The sequence below is a fragment of the Neospora caninum genome, chromosome VIIa, assembly GCF_000208865.1.
Source record: "Neospora caninum Liverpool complete genome, chromosome VIIa".
In the NCBI taxonomy this organism is placed as follows: domain Eukaryota; phylum Apicomplexa; class Conoidasida; order Eucoccidiorida; family Sarcocystidae; genus Neospora; species Neospora caninum.
The window spans coordinates 3012276-3030464 of NC_018393.1; the positions used below are offsets into that span (position 1 = coordinate 3012276).

The 18189-nt window shown below is 60.7% G+C and overlaps 2 protein-coding genes across 2 annotated transcripts; one reads left to right on the forward strand and one right to left on the reverse strand.

Annotated features, from left to right (window-relative positions):
• Positions 1 to 1868: 1868 nt before the first annotated feature.
• On the forward strand, positions 1869 to 9851 carry NCLIV_022660 (Histone deacetylase, related; the record flags this gene model as incomplete). The annotated part of the gene is made up of 9 exons (XM_003882460.1): positions 1869 to 2139; positions 2922 to 4600; positions 5015 to 5154; positions 5562 to 5969; positions 6418 to 6497; positions 6856 to 6956; positions 7285 to 7573; positions 8147 to 8197; positions 9163 to 9851. 9 exons carry the CDS (start codon positions 1869 to 1871, stop codon positions 9849 to 9851), a joined length of 3708 nt encoding a protein of 1235 aa, XP_003882509.1.
• A 3350-nt stretch (positions 9852 to 13201) lies between these two features.
• On the reverse strand, positions 13202 to 16615 carry NCLIV_022670 (conserved hypothetical protein; the record flags this gene model as incomplete). The annotated part of the gene is made up of 1 exon (XM_003882461.1): positions 13202 to 16615. The coding sequence occupies one exon, from the start codon at positions 16613 to 16615 to the stop codon at positions 13202 to 13204; it is 3414 nt and encodes a 1137-aa protein (XP_003882510.1).
• Between the last annotated feature and the right edge of the window lie 1574 nt (positions 16616 to 18189).

The following is an 18189-nucleotide window of genomic DNA, read 5'->3' on the forward strand; positions in this document are numbered from 1 at the left end:
CCCAGACTGGTGACGCCCGGTTCAACAAACTGGTGGCCGAGCCGTCGCGCAGCTCGAGGCAGCAGGCGTCGCTCGGAGGGGAGATCATCCGGGAGAGGGCGACGCTGTCCGAACTGGTGAAGAAGTTCCGAGAATCCAGCACTGGTTTCTGGCTCGGCAGGGAACCGTTGTGTTTTCGGAGTTGGCCGGTGCGGAGGCGCGATGCTAGTCTAGGCGATCTATTTAGGAGGGACAGAAGACGCAGTCGCTCTCGTTAAGCGTTTCCCCGTTGTTTCTGGGAGACACTGCGTGTCACTGCGTAACACGGAACCCTTTTTTCCAGCGTTTTCTAGATCCACCACACGTTTGCATGTATACATGCATGTTCCAATATCTACACATGCGGCGCGGGTTGGCTCGCGCGTGAACGTCGAGGTAGCAACGGCGAGGGCATCTCGGGCAGTTTTTCTCACGTAGATGAAAAACGGAACAGAAATGAGTGGTTTCAGCTGGTGGATGACGGAGAGAAAACTCTGTCTCTCCGCTACATGCGAAGGAGACCTCGAGTCCTTTGAACGCGTAGGCAGTCCCATATGTGACCCCGCCGCTCCCTCATGCATGCGGCGCTCGCGCCTTCATCGAGAAGGGGTGTCTCCCTTCGCTGAAACCCGTGGCTCTGGCAGAGTGAGAAATCCACGTTTTTCCGTTTGAGGCTCTGGTACGTCAACTGTTCCTGCGGGGCTGCGTCTCCATTCCGCAACTCTACCCGCTCCATCTCCCCTTCCCGCGGAAACGCAGCGTTGTAACAGCGGGATCGGCGGGAGGGGTGCGAATGTGCTTTCTGGTGAAACCTGGCAATTATGTACGAGACTGAAGCCACTGGCGTCTCTCTGCATCCGCTTCGAGCCCTGAACAGGCGCGTTTTCGTGTTGCTCCCGCGTCCTCGATTTTTTTCTCGTTTCTGCAGGCATGCATGCGGTCCCGAAGCCCGTGACCTTCCAACGTTGTGAAAATCCGGACCTTTGGATCTCCACAGTCTGTTTTTCACAGTAGGTAATCTGGTTTTGCGCTCAAAAGGAAGCAGGCCGCGTGATCGAAGACATACCGTTTCCCTAGATTCGCCGAGAGACCGTCTGCTCTCGCCATCGCCCTTGTCGGTGGACCGAGTCCGACGGCGCGGCACTCCACGCTGCTCAGCCCCCCCCCCCTCCCCCCCTTTTCGATCTCCAGAAAACCGACACACCACCGCCTCTTGTTGGCTGAATGCCTTCACGAAAGGCCTTCGCTGAAAGGATCCTTCGCGAACCTTGCGGTCGCCACCCACAAAGCGCACGGACTCGTGGACGCGAGAGCTCCGTGCGCGCAGCCTTTTCCCACTCTCACGAGTCGGCGCCCCAGAGCCTGCGCTCCTTTCCGATCCGTTGTTGGCCTGTCTCCTTGAAAGATTCCTCGGTTGTGCTCACTCCCGCGCCTTCCCGCAACTCGCCATTCTGCAACCTACGGCTAAAACCGCGGCCCTCTCACCGCCGCCTTCGCGTGCGCACACCAGGCACCGGCCGGGGCCAGGCCTCGGCAGAATGCCGATCTTTCTCTCCGAATGACTCCTCTCTTCAAGTCCCCCTCTCTCTTTGAAGCCGGCTCGCTTTTCTCGCCGTGTGGACGTTCCCCTTTCTGCCGGAGCGGCTCCGGGCGGAGTCTCTGTTCCGCGCGTGGTAGGTCCGCCACGCTCCGAACGTCAGTGAGTTTTGCTTGGAGAACAGCGGCAAGGGTGCCCTGTTCACACACATCTGCACTTCCCGCAGAGGACTGCGCCGTCGCTCACCTCGCAGACACCCCCGGACTGAACGTGCTTCCGCGTCCCGCTTTCCCGCGGTCTTTCCGTCGGCCCGATGAAAGACACCTCCGAAGGATCCTCGAAAGAGGAGACACCCGCGGCGCCTGAAGACGGCGACCGTGGACAGAGTCGCGGCGAAGAGACGACGAAGGATCGCTCTTCGCCCTTCACCTCAGTCTGGCGCGTCTCCGACGAGTCCGCGTCGGGCCCCCACTGCCGCGAGGGATCTCTGCACAAGTTGATTGCCGCCAACAACATCTCCGGCGTCCGACTCTGGCTGTCGAACCCGATCTGCAGAGGCATGATCAACGACTTGAACCATGCCGGTGCGTCGGCGAGAGTGCGCGGTCCGAGCAACACCAGTAGCAAGATCCTTTTTCGCCGAGCTAGCTTGCAGAGCGCGTGACCTCAGAAACTTCAACGACACAGACACACACGAACTGAACCCCAACCGCAAAGGGCTCTGCGTAACTCAGAGCCATGGTATACGTCCCTGTCTGTCCTAGGGTGCGGGGCGGTCTTGGTAATCAAATCCATAGGTAGTTCTCACCCGTGGCAAGGAAGAGTGTAGGTTCTCTCTGGCCGTCTTTTGCCAACAACGAGATCGAGTGCATAGCGTATTCACATATCACGTGAGACAGGCGTGTGTGCAAAGACGGACTGGCCCAAGAGAGTCCAGGTGTTCATCGCAGCATCCGCGGTGAGAATCTGCGCTTTTTTCGTGCCAGGGCTGGAGGGCGACTCGAGTGCGCGGTTCTGGTGTAGGTTCAGTTGTTTGTCTTCAACAGAGATGCGGGGATCTCTCGCGTCGACTTCCTACTCCAGTGTCTTTGTGGTTTCCGCGTCTGCACTGCGTTTAAGGTTGTTGCCGTTCGCACGGTTCCGGTTGTTAGTCTGTGCGGCACAGCGAGGAGAAGCGTTCGGATAGAAATGGGGGGCGGAGCGGCGTCCCCGAGCTGGGCACAAGGAGACCTGGCGATTGTGTTTGCTGCACAATTCGATGAATGCTGATCAGCGGTTCGCCTGGGGAGTGTGTGCCTTTCGGTTTCTTGGCGACTTTCGCCTCTGTCCGATCCGCCTGTCCTTTGTTGCTGCGTCTCCTTTTCAGGTGAAACGCCGCTGCACGTCGCCGTCCAGTGCTGTAGCCCGCGGATCCTCTCTCTCCTGTTGGACCCTCCGGCGCTGCAGATTTCGCCTTCGTTGCTCGCGTCGTGTTCGCTCCGGCAGCCGCGGCCGCTCGCTGGTGCGACAGACGCGCCGTCTGTGGCTGCTTCGGCGCCTGCGGAGAATGTCGCAGGCGCCGTCGTTTCGCCACGACCCGCTTGCGAACCCTCTCCAGCTTCGGACGCAGCTGCTACGGCCGAAGCCGCCTGCGCTAAGTTGGCGATGGCTGCGGCGTCTCGGGTGGATTTCAGTCTCTCCGTGGACGGCATTCCTACCCTACACCTGCTCATTGGACGCACGGCCTTTGGCGGCGCCAGGGGCGAAGACGCCATGGAGTGTCTGAAACGCATTTTGCTCCACATCGGCAGATACCAGCCTGGCGCAGCGGACAGATGTCCACGCTGTTCGCCTGCGAAGGCGAGGGCGTGCGGCCGCGACGTCTCCGAGCAAAGTGCCAAGGCGGAGGCGGTCGCGGGTCTCGACTGCTCGGCCCACGCCTCGGAGCCCCTGGCGGGAGGCGAGGACGGCGGCGGTTCGGATTGGAAGCCTCAGTCGCGCTGCCCGTGTTGTGGCTTACCGGATGGCGGTGCGCGGCCGGAACGCAGCGAGGCCGGAGAGGCGTGCTGCCCAGCGTTTTTCCCGCCGCCGCGAAACACCCCGGCGGCAGACCGCGTCTTTCTCGACTTGGAGGAAACGGACGTCCAGGGCCGAACGCCTCTCCACCTGGCCTGTTCCTTCGGAGTGGCTGCAGTCGCCGAACTGTTGCTTCACGCAGGCGCCTCGCCCTGGGCTCGGCGGCGCGGCGTGGCGCAGATGCCCCTCCACTCCGCCATCGACGCCGACGACCCGGCATGTTGCCTCCTGCTGCTCCGTCACTCAGTGCCCTGCCGATTTCTGGTGGACGCCGCGTGCCTCTGCGGCAGTCGCGGCGACCGGCCCGGCGGCTTGGCGTCGGACGCGCGGAGCCACGCGCTGGCTCTGAAGCGCTCTCCAGCCACGAAACTGATTTTGCAGCTGCTGCGGCGGTGCGTCAGACGGGGCGCGTGGAAGTGCTTCCGGGCTCTGCTGGCGTACCCGATGGAGCGGGGCCGCGCGCGGTCTCCCCTTGTCGACGCGGCTGCAGGGAACGCGGAAGGCGACGAACCAGCAGTGGCACGCAGACACGCAGCTTCGCCACTTTCCGCGACCAGAGACAGCGCGGCGCCGTGGTGCTCGGCGCTGCATGCGCTTCTGGATGACGGCTTCGCGGCATGGCTTTGCCTCAGAGAAGAGGCGAGGCGATCAGGTGCGGCGCCGGAGTTGCGGGCGCAGCTCCAGCGGGTTGTCGCGAAGAGCCCCGCGTGCTGCCAGGCTGCCGCTGCGTCTTGGGGGATGGCTTTGCCGGGAGATCTCGGCGACGGACCCGCGCGCGCTGTCAAGGACGAGGACGCGAAACACGGATTGCTTCAGGCGCTCGGTGGGGCCAGCGGCGAGGAAGGGCTTTCGACACGAGGGGAAGGACGCACGATGGTTGTGACGCATGCCCTCTGTTTGGAGCACTTGCCACTTCCAGAGCCCGCGGACATGCCCCTGAAGAGACACAAACTCATGCAGAGGTTTCCGGAAAACCCAAGCCGACTGGAGGTGAGAGGGGGAGCTTGTGTGGTGGGATGTCTTTTCGTGTCCTTCCAGGTGTTTTTGTAGACCTGCATGCAACGCCTCCACACCGCCGCGCCGTCGGTTGCGCCCGAATCTTTGGCTGCTTGTCCTGTGTGTCTCGCAAGACGCGAGAACCTTTTGCTCGAGAACCGCACGCGCGGAGGCAGTCCTAGAACGTCTTCAGTTGAGCGTGAACAGCGAATCTGTGCTGGCCTAAGTGTGCACCAAAACTTCACTTGCCCGTGCGGTGCGCGTGTGCGTGTGCGTGTCCCGGGGTAGAATCCGATTTCTCAAGCAACGCGTCTGCTTCCCCGTTTTTGCTTGTGGCCACGGCCAGGCGCCACGGAGGCCTCCTTCATTCCTCATTCTGTGTACTGGATTGCGCTCCTCGGGTTTCAGGTGGTAACGTCGGCTCGGTCTGGGATCCTGCGAACGCGCGAGTTTTCTCCTTTGCTCTGGATGGACGATCCCATGCCTGCTTCTCTGTCGGATATTTTGAGAGTCCATTCCATGTCTTATATCGCACGCCTCAAGCTCAGGTAAGGCGACGCTCGGCCCCCGGTGTCGGGATTCCAAAGGCAGACACAGCGGCGTGCGCCGAATAGCTGCCACAAGGCTGCCGAAGCGCTGACGCCAGGTTGCTGTATCCGACTGAGTTCGTGGAGATTGTCGCGCCGGGTGTCTTCCTACGTGTGGCACGGGCCCAAAAACGCAACTGTTTCAGAGGGGAGGCGCGGCTGCGTGCGCGCTTGCACGAGTCCACGAGGGCCCCTGTCCGTGTGGACACTGACAGAACCTGGCAGCCGGCTGTCTTGGCGGAATCCCTTCGCCTCGACTCTGCAGCTACCCAAGTGCCTCGGTCCTGAGCGCTGCATTCGATCTCTCTCCCTCGCGACCTCGTGCAAACCTGAATCGCACACGCGTGGTGTGTCTGTTCGGTGAGCAGAGTAGAGGACGCGTTCGGTATCAGCACGCGCCTGCCGTCGCTCAGCCCTCCTTCCGAAACGCTGCGGGTATCGTCGCCCACTGGGGCCGCGGCCCTCGCAGCGGCGACTGCAGCTCTCGACTCGAAGCTGCAAAAGGAGCAGTACGAACAGCAGAAGCACCAGCAGATCGAGAACGTTGGCCCCGCGGGCCGGTACAGCTTCGTCTTCGCCGACGGAGACACTCCGGTCACTTGCTTCAGCTGGGCGGCGGCGGTCCACGCGGCTGGCGCGGTGATCGCTGCAGTCGACGCCGTCTGCGAGGGCAAATGCCGAAACGCGTTCTGCGCGGTGCGGCCTCCCGGGCATCATCTCGGCAACTGGGGCGCTGCCCAAACCGCGTCCAACAAGCTTACGGACGAAGACATCGCGTAAGGATCCGGGAGAAGAGAGCTGGGCTGTTCACAGAGGCATGCGGCCTGTAAACAGGGGTCGACGACCGGGGAGGGAAGCTCTGCGCGGGGATAAAGCGCGAAGAGAGTGGAACCGCGGCGGAGGACGAGGTTCGCGGTGTAGGGGTGAGAAGAGGAGCCCTCGCCGCCCACCGAAGCTGTGGCGCAGTTGCACGGTGCGCCACAGCTGCGGTCAATTGTGGCTGGCATGTGCCGTGCGTTTTTTTCTCTTTTGCTTTCCCGCCTCCACCTGGTCCGGCTTCGCGCTCGTTTCTTTGCACTGGCCTTGCCTAGCGGGCGAGTCGCCTGCGTACCGAGCTCCAGCTGAGGTGTCGTGCCTGTTGAGCCTCCAGGGATCGGTGGAGGGAGACGGCGGCGCGCGTGTGAAGGCAAGAAGGGATCTGTGCGACGCTTTCCGTGTTTGCAGGGCGGGGAGTCAGGGCTTCTGTCTGCTGAACAACGTAGCCATCGGTGCGGCGTACGCAAAGTACAATTATGCCAGAAAAGGTAGGCAGCAAAGTGCGTCTGTTGCACTAAAAGGGAGGGCGGGCGGGGGAAATGCACCGTTGTCGCTGCGAAAGAATCTGGTTCTCCAAAGATGGGATGTTCTTCCGTTCGCCGAGTGGGCCAACCGGACAGTGCGCCGTGCTTCGCTCCTTTGAGGGCATGCGGAAAAAGCTGTTTTGATGTGGATCCGCGTCGGGAAGGCTGGGTCGCGGGGCTCCTTTTACGGACACAGTTCTCCAGAGGCCCGCAGCTCTTCAGTTGGTTGCATCCCGGGTAGGTTCACGCGTCGCACCAGGAGAAGTTGTCCCGCCTTTGGCCAGTTCCGAGGCCGCGTCCTTGCCGGATGGTCCTGTTGCAGGAATACGGCGAATAGCCGTTGTTGACTTCGACGTTCATCACGGGAATGGGACCGAGCAAATTATTCGGAATGTCGGCATGAAGATTCGGAAAGTAAAACAAGTAAGCCTTGCAGCGTCGAGTGCCGGCTGGCTGCGTGCGACTGTGGCCCACCGCGTTGCGTGCGCGGCGCCGTTTTCGCGGCCTCACCGAAGGCACAGAGTGTCTTTACTGCCTAGACGCGCGCGCGTCAAACCCTTTCTCGCCGCACCTGAGAAACTTGGGCCGACGGCGTTGGCCCCTCCTTCGTATTTCTGCTCATCGTGTGCGAGGCGCAAGATGGCGAGTCCACGTTTCCGGCAAAACCTCCTGGGAAGGTTTGGCAAGGTTGTGCACGCGGTTCAAGTCTTTCCACTCTTCCGCTCCGCTCTGCGCTTCTTTGCTCCTTCAGCCGAAGGGTGCCGCCCTCCGTCTGTATCGGCGGGCTGCGGACGAACTCCGAGGCGCGCCTCTGGCGTCGAGCGACCTGAGAGACGCGCCAGCGTCTGGGGATACAGGGCGCGCAGACCCGTGCGAGATGGACTCAGGCGCCCCCGACAAAACGGCCGCTCAGGATTACGTGGGAGAGGGGGGGAAAGTGTCGGGATTGCCGCAGTCCGTCGGGCCGGTGGACGTTCCCCAGTGGATGGGGTGGCGAGACGAGCGCGATGCCGAGGAGCTTTTCTTTGCTTCTATCCACGGTGAGTGCAAACGGCGTTCGCGCATGGAGTGTGTGCGTCGGCGAGTTTATGCCGGCGTTTGTCGTGTGCTCTATTTAGGGCGTGGATTCGCGTGACGGATGCCTCTCTGGGGATTGTCGAGCGTCGTGTAGCTGCAGATTTTGTGGCCTTGGGAGGCACGTGTCTTCACGCGATAGAACGCGTCTTTCTCGCGGGTCACACGTGGAAAGCGGAGTATGGGCAGTCGAGAATCCTCCGGAGAAACACACATGAGATGGAACGCTTCGAGCTCGGGGTTCTCGCGGGGAAACAGTCTCCGTGTGAAGCGAGTGGCATGGGAGTCCGCCGGATCCTGAGGACGGGCCAGCTGTGTAGCGCAGTCGGCAACTCGAAGCGGAAGGGAAAGGTGAGGTTCTAAAACACCTTCGGCAACTCGGCCAAGCAGGCTTTACTCTCAGGCTGCATCAGCGAAGTTCCGTTTTTCTTTGAGAGTCGTAGTGCACGAGATGAACGGAAGCTAACTGCTTCCATTGTCACTTTCGACAGCCATGTCGCCCACAGGTATTTGGCTATGCGACTTGTGTGCCTTTGCAGCCTTCGATGGAACTTTCTATCCGGGAACTGGGGCGGACTGCGAAGACTACAGTAAGTTTCATCTCGGGTTCGCGACAACCGCTTCTGTACTCTTCCGTATAAATGCGCAGCAGGGCCGTCACTTCACAATCTCTGCACAGGGGCGCACCCTCGTCTCTCCTCTGTCCGTGTCGCCGTCGGGTATTTATGCCGGTGTAGAGGGGCGTTCTTTGCTCCAGTCAGTCTGTTCACTGGGGGAGACTCACCCTCTGTGTGTGTGTGTGTGTGCCCGGACACAGGCGGACCCGTGGTGATTAACGTGAACATTCTGCCTCATCCAGCAGTCCCTTCTCGCCACAAATGCTGCCGCTGTCAGACGTGCGCAGGCAGGCCCTGCGCAGGCTTTGACTGTCGCCGTAGCCGTCGCAGCGTCGCTGGCGACACAAATTGCAGCGACTCTCCGGTGGAAGTGCCGATGGACGCCGCTCCAGGCGTCGCCAAGCACCCCGCTTGGTCGTGTCACTTTTGTCGTCACCCGACTCTCGCTCCTTCCTCCGTAGCTGCAAGGAGACTGTTTTTGAAGCGGATCATCCGCCCTCTCCTTCGGTTTGGTCCCGATCTCCTGTTCATATCGGCAGGTACAAACCCACGGCAGGCAGGGACAAAATCGCCCTAGGGATGCGAGTTTGCCTCGTGCGCGCGCCGGCACCCTCGAGTCTCGCGTGCTGTGGAGGCAGCGGTGATGAACTGGCGTGTGCCTGCGTGTTGGAATTCTCGTCTTTTCCCGAGGTCGTGTTCTCCCACCTCATTCGCGAGCACGTTCCATAGAAAACACAGTCCATGCAGTCGCAACCCTTAGAGCCCCCACGCGTGGTCGGATCGCGCAGTGCAGCCGGATCGCCCTCAGCCGAGAGCGCCCGTGGACAGCGTGGTCCCCTCTGGCGGCTCCGGTGCTGTCGATTTTTTGCCGCCTAGACAGATGCGTTTTTCGCTCCGGCCACGCCTCCCGTTCACCTGTGTCGGCTCTGCTTTCACAGGTTTCGACGGCCACGCACAGGATCAAATTGGGGGAGCCTTCGGCGGTTTCGCAGAAGACGATTTCCGGTTCTTCACGCACGCGCTGGTGCGGTGTGCGGAGCGGACTTGCGAGGGGCGCGTCGTGAGCGTCTTGGAAGGCGGGTACAGCGTCAGTGGAGGCGTGTCCAGCACACTGGCTGCCTCGGTCAAGGAGCATCTTCGCGGACTCATGCGGACTTCCTCCGGCGGCCGGCGAGCCGTGGACGCCGTGCGCAGCGAGAGGCCAGAGGCTGCGGCGGAGTCAGCCTCTGGACAAGCCGGTGGCGCGATTCCTGGAGGAAAGTGCGATTGGGCAGATGACGTTGAAGTTGGCGATGAGGCCGCGAGTGACGTCACCCTGAGCGACGTCGAGGAGAGCTGGCGTCTGTTAGGTGAGGGGAGTCCGAGAGCGATGGACAGCGCCGACAGCGCCGCTGGTCTTTCGGACGAACGCAGAGAGTGGAAGGGTTCTGGCGACGGCCGGAAAGCCGACGCATGGAGCTGGCGACGACCGAGAGAACCGAAAGGGTTAAATGGAAACGAGCCTGCGGACGCGCAGGCGACAGTGGAGATACCCGCGGACAGCGGCGGCGTACCGGAGAGAGAACGCGGCGGAGAGCATGCGGCCGACCTGGAGAGGTATCGGGCTCTTAGCAGGGAAGACAAGTGAGGTCACAGTGGCTCGGAACGGAACTCGGGGGAACACGGAACTGTTTTTGGAGGATGCAGTCTAGTGGAAAAGGGAGTTTTGCTGTCGTGGTCTGCCACGTTTGCGGCGCGAAAAGACGCCGCCGTCCTTTTTGTGTAAGACTTAAGAGGCGAACGTACGTGTTTGTCTTGGTGAATTCTGCGGTTTTGGCGCGGTTTCTCGTGATCCTTCGGTTTGGGTTCCACCGGATCTACGGTTCAAGGTGTGCCTGGACATACACCCCGCATATTCCCTCACTGACGCTGTCCCTGTGCGAAGAGTCTTTCCGAAGCTTTCGCCGTTTCACAGCGCCAACCAGTGCACGTTGTCGCGTCCCCGCCCGCTGCCGTGGTATTCCGCAGGCCTCCGACAAACGCGTTCGCATCTGCTGCAAGTGCGTCGAGCGAGCTTCGCCACAGCGCGCCACCGGCAATGAGCAAAGACCTGCGAACGCTGCGAGAGCTTTGCCACGGTCCGGAGGGCTGTCGGTGACGAAGCCGCGACCCAGCTGAGGGGGTCTCAAAGCAGCGCATGCGATCAAGCAGTGCTCATGCGAAGCGCGGGCGAGTTTCGCGCGGCCTATGCTTTTCAGGGTTAAGGTGTTGATGGACCGCGGTTTAGATGCAACGGGAAGTCTTGACAGCTCTTTCCCCGGGTTGGCGGTACGCTCGCGGCGCTTTTTCTTCATGCGCATATGCCTATCCTTGAGCACCGCCCTCGGTGCTCGGCGCCCTTCTGCGGGAATCACGGGTCCGGCGCATGCTTTTCCGTCGCTTGTCGCGCGAGAGTTCTGGCTGAGCCTGGGCGCGCGTCGTCGGCTCACTTCCTCGTTTCGGCTAGGCCTCGCGTCGCCGTCGAGCGACAGTGACACTGTTCCGTGGACGCGGCTCTTCGGCACGCGGTTGAACGTCTTGATGGCCAGGCCTCTTCTTGCTTTGTGCGGCAGGGGAAAGACTCTCGAATCTGTTTTCAGGTGCCCGAGGTTTAGGCGTACCTGTGCATCCGTGGCCGAGCCAGCTCAGGTTGAGGGTTGGACCCGCGGCGTATTTGAGTGTCGGCTACCCTCCGAGACCGTGGTATCTCAAGGCGGAAGTCATGAGTCAGTTCGATACAGTCTGCTTACTGCTTGCGCGATGTGATGGCGCCCGAATTTTTTGAGGTTCCCAAAGTCGGTCAAGGCGTGCTTCCCTCAGCGGTTTCCTACTGGTTTGCCTGGCCGACGACTGCTGCGGTCGGTCAGGAGGGACTTGCTTGCCCCGCGTCGCAGGCTCTCGGCAGCGACGTGTAGGTCCCGCGCGCGATGCGTCTTCCCTGGACAGGTTTAGAAAACGGTGTGGATTTGGTTCTAGGTCATGGATACAGTTTGCAGTGTAGGTGGTTTCAGTTTCTCCCGCGGCTTCAGTGGAGCGGCTCAGGATTCAAGGACAACTCGAATAGGCAAACGCGAGGGCCTCGAGTCGTTCCCCGGTATCTGAGCCTTCGGTTGGCAGGGACTCCGGTGGCAAGAGCCGAATTCCTTTGCCTGTGGTGTGCGCTGTTGCCTGCGGAACGCGTCGTTTCATTGAGGCTGCGCCCATGAAGCTGCCTTCGTGCCCGGGGAGTGTTTCACGCGTTTTGCAGCGGCGGGCGAGTGTACACGCGTGGAGCGTCGGTGCCGGAGACTTATGAATTAGCCAAGAACTGTCGGCACTCACAGCTAGGACGGCGCAGCGTCCCTCTCCAAACATTTTCTTGAGCTGGGCTGGCGACGTGAATCAAGTCGCGCGTGGACTGCTTTCTTGCGCTGTATTCACTTGACTGTCGACACACGCTTCGCAAGAGCGATGGCGAAGCAGCAAAGAGATTATTCACGAGGCACTGCGGGGTTTGCATGTGCTCCAAGGTGAATGCGTGCATTGCTTCGTCCACTCGAGGCTGCGCGACAGTTGTATTTGCCGACACAGATATACCGCACCTGCTACGCCGGCCCAGCTGAGAGAAAAAAAGCGCTCCGAGCACACGCCGTTGTGTATAGGCCACTCGTGGACACCGTCTTCTCGGCGTCTCGATTGGAACTTTCGGGCGTCATTCCGCGTATACGGGAGGGCGGAGCAGATATGTCAGAGTGAAGGAATCTGAATGTGGTAGGTGCGACGCTGAGCTCCAGGAGCGACATCCGGTTATTCGCCGGCACAACCTCCTGACACGCCACGCTTGTCAACCCAGCGCTATGATTGCCAGCAGTGTACACTTTTGGCGAATCTGCTGCGGCATAATTTGAATAGGTAAAGAATTCTCGTTCATTACCTGCACTGCTCTCTGCGATGCCACGGAACGGCAGTCGGGAAATACACCGCCATCTGAATATGATGAGCCGGTGGAGTCTCGCACGGGACACGGCCGTCTACGCCTCGCTGATACGAACGAAACTCGAGGTACACCCGCCAGTGTCGGTAGCTGTGCAAAAGACGCTGCATCAGTCATACGTTTCGAAACATACCACAAACCAATCAACGGTGCCTTCGCTCACTGTCAGCATACGAACACGCCGTGGGGACGAATCAAGCGGGGTTCGATGTTCGTCTCTGCTGAACGAGCAGGGCAATATTTTTGGTGGACGCTGAAGGCCGAGTCGACGTCTAGGGCCGCCGTTCGAGGACAGCCTCTATAACACAGACAGTTCAGAGTCGACTGCACATACTTCCCTGGATACATACATGTATAACGAAGACTCGCTCCTGGTCGCGCAAGGTATGTGCCCGGGGCCGTCCTGCAGCTCAAAAAAGTTTTCCTTCGAACGTTTATCTGGCCGTGGCCCCAGTGCGTTTGCAGAAAGTCTACGTGCTTATGTCTCGCAACTAGCTACAAACAGGGTCGGTGATACGGCGCACCGCCGCCAGCGTCAGTTCGCCTGCCAGTCCGTTGTGTCGTGCAACACATAACTAACACGCGAGCGACGTGTGTCTGTGGGAAGACGCTCCGATAGCTGCTCCAGGCGGGTTGCAAGGGTGTGTGCCTGACTCGAAAGCGATAACGAAAAAGCACAATTGACGGCGGCACGCCGCGGCTTAGACACGCCTCTCTAGGCTGAGTCCTGTCCATTTTACCGTCCCCACCCAGTCACCCATACGCGAAAGCTGTCCAAAGCTGCCGCTCCCTGCTTGGAGCTAGACAAGTGGGAGGTGGGGGGCGGCCGAAAGTCCCCCCGGGGAGAAAACGGGAATCGATCTGGACTTGAGCCTGCGCACGACCCGGTCGCGCTCGAGCAGAGACGTCTCCAAAAGAATGTTTTGTCTCGCGTCGCTTTGGGACCGTTTTTCATCTTTTTCAGCTGCGTGTAGCGTCCACGCCTTCTACTGCGTTGCTTCAGCTCCAACAACACGCGGCACCCCCCAAGCATAGAGCGGCGTTCCTCCCTGAAATCCACTGGCTGGGTGCATTCCAACTGCAGGGTAGTAGTACGCCACAGGCGCGGGCGAGTGTACGTACCGCCGCACTGTCTCACGCCGTGAGGGGCTGCGACTGCTGAAGAGCTTCACCAACCGCTCTTGAATTGGTTGAATGGGCTCCAGGATCGCCGCGGCTGCCTCCTGCACGCCGTCCGCCGCTCGCCGCGCCGCCGTCCGCGCTGCTTCAGCGGCGGCTGCAGCGGCCGCGGCGGTGACTGCGGACACGTCGGACGGGTTGCCGGGCGAGGCCTCCAGGCGCGTCTGCCGTTGTGCGTCGCCCGCGCCCTCGTTCACGCTTCCAACTTGTCCAGGCCACCGACAATCCTCGAGTGCACCTTCAACTGACGCTAGGTCATTCCTGCCGTGACATTTGGCCGGTGCCGCGCGACCGGAAAGGGAAACGCCGCGCGAATCGCCTGCATACGTCGCCGTCAGCGGCACTGTCTGTACACCTGCAGTTGCGGTTCGCGAGTCCAGTTTTTCCGTCATCCTGGCTGTCGCCTCTTGGCCAGAGACTGACGGTTCAGTCCGTCGTTCCCCGCGGTTCGCCTTGTCACGTCGGCGCCGGTGAGGCCTCTGCTCCCTCTTCACAAATGCCAAGTCCTCTTCCTCACGCTTGACCCGTGCCTGCTCTTCCTCCTCCCTCTGCAGGTGTTGCCGCCAGAGCGCTTGGCGTTGCTGTTGCAGCTGCTGGCGCTGATGCCGAAGTTCCAAAACGCGCCCACTCACGGTGGGCGCTTCGAGCTCCCACGGCTCCTTGGCACTTTCAAACTTCACCCATCCCTCCGTTCCGCTGGTTGTGCTGTTTTCTGGCTGCCGCGGTTCACTCGCGTGCGAATCGTGCCGCTTGTCTGTCCGGAGGAGCGACGGCGCCCCGTGATCCCGAAGCGGGGAGAAGCGCCGTTCGCTCTCAGGTTCGCCAAACTCACTGGCCGCCGCAGTTAGCTGCACGGCTGTCATCCCTGTTGTTGCCGCCCGCGCTGGAGGAAGAGATGAGACGGGGACGTAAGAGTCCGAATTCACCCGCCACGCCGGACCGGAAGCCACGCTGGGCACTGAGAGCGGATGCACCCACTGCGGCTGCGCGAACGGGAACAGCGGCGGATACGCCACGTATGCCACTGGTTGTCCCGCAGACGGCGCAGGAACAGAGGATCCGCCGACAACTCGAATCGACGTTCTCGCCCCGCAGGAAGCGGGTCGTGCAGCGCGGTAATACACCCTTCGGACAGGGGCTGCCGCGGACGACAAAACCGTCGTCGCCTTGGTTGACGCCGCCTGCTGGTTGCCGACGACTCTGCCGCCTTCGCATGCCCAGACCGCCGACACCTGAAGCGGTCTCGCGTCAGGGAGCGTCCCGTGCTGGGATGCTGAGTGGGCATCGCCCAGAGCGACCGACGAGACGACGGGAACTGAGGACGACCGGACTGTGGACGAGATGGGAAGCGTCGCGGGGAACGCGGCAACGAATTCCTTGGGTCCGCGCGGGGACGAGACAGTCGAGGGCACTGCGCCGCAGCAGACTGACGCGCAAAGTCGGCCGGGGGCCCTCGAGCTGGACCGAATGGAGCCGGCGACGTCAGATGGAGACCGTGCCGGCGACGCCACTCTGCGCACCTGTCCCGCTCTCTGGCATGTGCGCTGGACAGCTGTGCAGGGCGGCTGCCCAGGATAGCTCACACGTGGCGCGTCCGGCGGAGATGAAGCGAGACTTGTCACTCCCTTTTCTGTCGGCGCACCGCAGATGAGCCGTTCTTTCTCTGCGGCCAACAAGGCGCCCCGCACCGGACTTGCGCCCGCAGCGAGCGCGTCGGAAGGCCTGGCCGGCTGGGGCGAGACTCGGGTAATAGGCGCCATCGGTGGAGGCGGTTTGTGAGCGTCCACAAACGCAGGGTCAGGCTGCTGCGCAGCATCTGGAGACAAAAATCGAGGCGCCCCAGAGAACTTGAGGGCTGGAGCAGGATCCGGTTTACCGGCAGATGAGAGCACGGGGCTAGAGGGGAGCCTCGTCGTTGCCGCACCTTGGGTTGTGGCTGTCGCGGGGTCACCGCCTCCCACGGGGCTGGACGCGCGCGACACAGGGCTGCTGTAGACAGGCGACGAAGGAGGGGAGGCAAGTGGGGATGGCAGTTTTTGTTTTTGCGTGCAAAGCAGCTGCGGACCCGTCCCAGTCTCTGGCGCCTGGGCAGCAGTCGCCTTTTTCAGCTGCAACTCTGTGAACCCCTGAAGCTTCGCGTGCTGGACCTCCAAGATCTCGCGTTCCCGCTGGAGCTGCGCATACAAGCTTGCAGCTCCTTGTCGCTGGAGAAGATCTTGCTTCAGTTGAAGCTCCTGTTGTTGGTGCGCCAGGGCCTTCTGACTGTTGCGGAGGCTCTCGAGCTCGCGCGCGACAGCTGCTTGCTCCTCCGCTTGCTGGGCTAGGAGTCGGAGCAGATGCCGCTGTTCTTCCTCAGCCTTCGCCTCGGCGACGGCCTGCCTGAAGACAGCTCCCCCCAGCGCGTCTCGCGCCAACTGAACAGCTTCGGCCCCCTCTTTGGCTGCAGCCGCTGCAGCCTCAGTGAGAATGCCCGTCGCGAGCGCCGCCGAAATGGGAGTCTGCGGAGAGAACGGGTACTCGAGATCTGATCCGGCCATCGCCTCACCCTTCGAAGCACGGACGTCTGTGCAGGAATCTCCACGCATTTCCAAGTTCCTCGCTTCGGCCGCGAAAGCCAAGTCCTGTCCACACGAGGCCTTGTGGAGACTCGAACTAAAGCTCCGGCGCTCCGGTGCGCCAGAGTCAGCCACACAGAAGCCACGGTCGCCCTCTCTGCTCGCGAGCGAAGCGACGTTACCGCTCGTTCGGGCATTTAACAAGGCGACGAGTTCCGCAGTAGACAAGAGCGGCCTTGTGGAAACCTCCGCACCTACAATGTTTCGTCGCCGACTGCCTGGTGGGAGCCTCCGCAGGGACCGACTGGCTGCTGGGCCATCTTGCAAATCATCTCCTTCCCACGTGCCGCGCCCAGGCTCCGGTGGGATGACGGTTGCCAATCGGTAGCTGTTGAAGCTGTTGCAGCTGATAAGCGCAGCTTCGCATGCACCCGCTGTCGGAGAAGAGACAGCTTCCATCCAGGCGGCGCGTTTTTCCGGACTCCGTCTCCAGCGGTTCTTCCGGCGGGTCTGGGGGGCGTCACGGGACCGCCTGCCTCGGACGATCGAAGAGTTGCTGCGGCTCGAGAGTCCTGAATGGCGACAAAGGCCTGTGCGGGGCGACATGCTCCTCCCACAGAGCTCGTCCAGTTGCTCGGCGAACAAAGATATCTCCGATTGAGCCATCTTGCGTTTTGTGCGACGAAGGAAAACGAGGCTCCTGGAAGCGCAAAAATCCGTCAGTCAGAGAGCTACGAGGACTCTGGAAGATTCGCGCGGCTCGTCAGCAGCGTCCATGGTCGAGCGCGGCACACAGCTGAGCAAACGATCGCGGGCAACTCTCCTGGACGCCCCAAAAGTTGGACGATCGTCGAGGACGACTCAGGAAGACTCATGCGGGAACCGCTCGCCGCAGATTTAGACACAGGGCTCTGCGTTTAACGGGCAAAGTGACTGGCCACCTAACAGATATTGGAACATATTCCTTTTACGAAGGAAATGATGTGGCGATTGTGGTGCTCTTGGGTGTCGAATTTTCGCTTCTCGTACAGCTGGAATGGCCTTAGGTGCAACGGCGCCGGAACCCGTGGAGATGCACGTCGGAAGAAACAAGGCGAGAGCAACAACTGAATCACAACGTCCTCGCACAAAAGCAGAAGACTGACTGACTTGTTTCAGAAGCAACGACACATCCGGGATGCCACTCGAAATCTCCATTTCGTAGACCGTGCCACTGTGACCAAGCAAGCGTATCGATTCTCTCAAGCTTAGTTTCACGCTTGCATCCGCCGAAGGCTTCGGCCCCAAATCGCGCTGGACCTTCCTGGCTAGCTGCCTCCTGGTGCGAGACACTGACGAGATTGCATGCCGTCCTGTTGCGTTGCACGGGGATCGAAGAAGAAACCGCTTCGTTGTTGCTGCCTTTCTATGCATCTCTGATGAGTGCATTCCAAACGGTTCGATCAATGTAGACTTTGGAAATGCATGCGGAATCAACTGGGGTCACAGCGCCGGAAGAGCTGCCGACTTTTCCCCCGGCCTTCTCTTGGAGAGTTGCGCTGGCAAGGGTTAGTGGCATGCAGTGAGGGGCGCTCCCAAAAGAGAAAAAGAAATATCGAAAATGCTATGTTTGCTGGAAGAGGATTAACGACCCACGTTTGTTGCCGCTGACGGTCTCTCTTCTGTCTGTTAGACACGTCATTTTTCTTTCGACGCGGTAGGGGCAAGTAGCATGAATGATCGGCATTCCCAGCGGCCACTCCCAAAAGAAGTCATCTTTGGTCACAATGTGGTTCTACGAAATCGAAACTGACGCGGTGAATCTGATGCGCGAGTATCTGGGACTTCTACAGTAAGAGGCGGGTGGGACAAGCTACTCAGAAGCTGCAGTGCTACGATTTCAAAGTCAGCTGGTTGCAACCTTCCCCGACCGTTGCTGCTGTCGCGGTCGAACTCCCCTCTACCAATCTGAATCGGAAATTCTGAATGGCAAGGGTCAGAAGGTGCTGGGTTGTGGTGAAAAAGACACAGATTCGCTTCAGCTTTGTATGAAGTGACCAGCTATCCAACGCTTTATTGGTACCGACTATGGTTCTTAGGGTGTAGACGTCTGTGAAGATCTTGCGATGTTGATTAGACACATCTCATGGCCAGCTCTATGACAGTAGACCTGTTTTACCTTGTTCCTCATGCACGGAAGCTCGCTTTAGCTTGTCCCTGACAGCGACGGTATCTCAGCGAATAAAAGTCTCCTTCGTAGA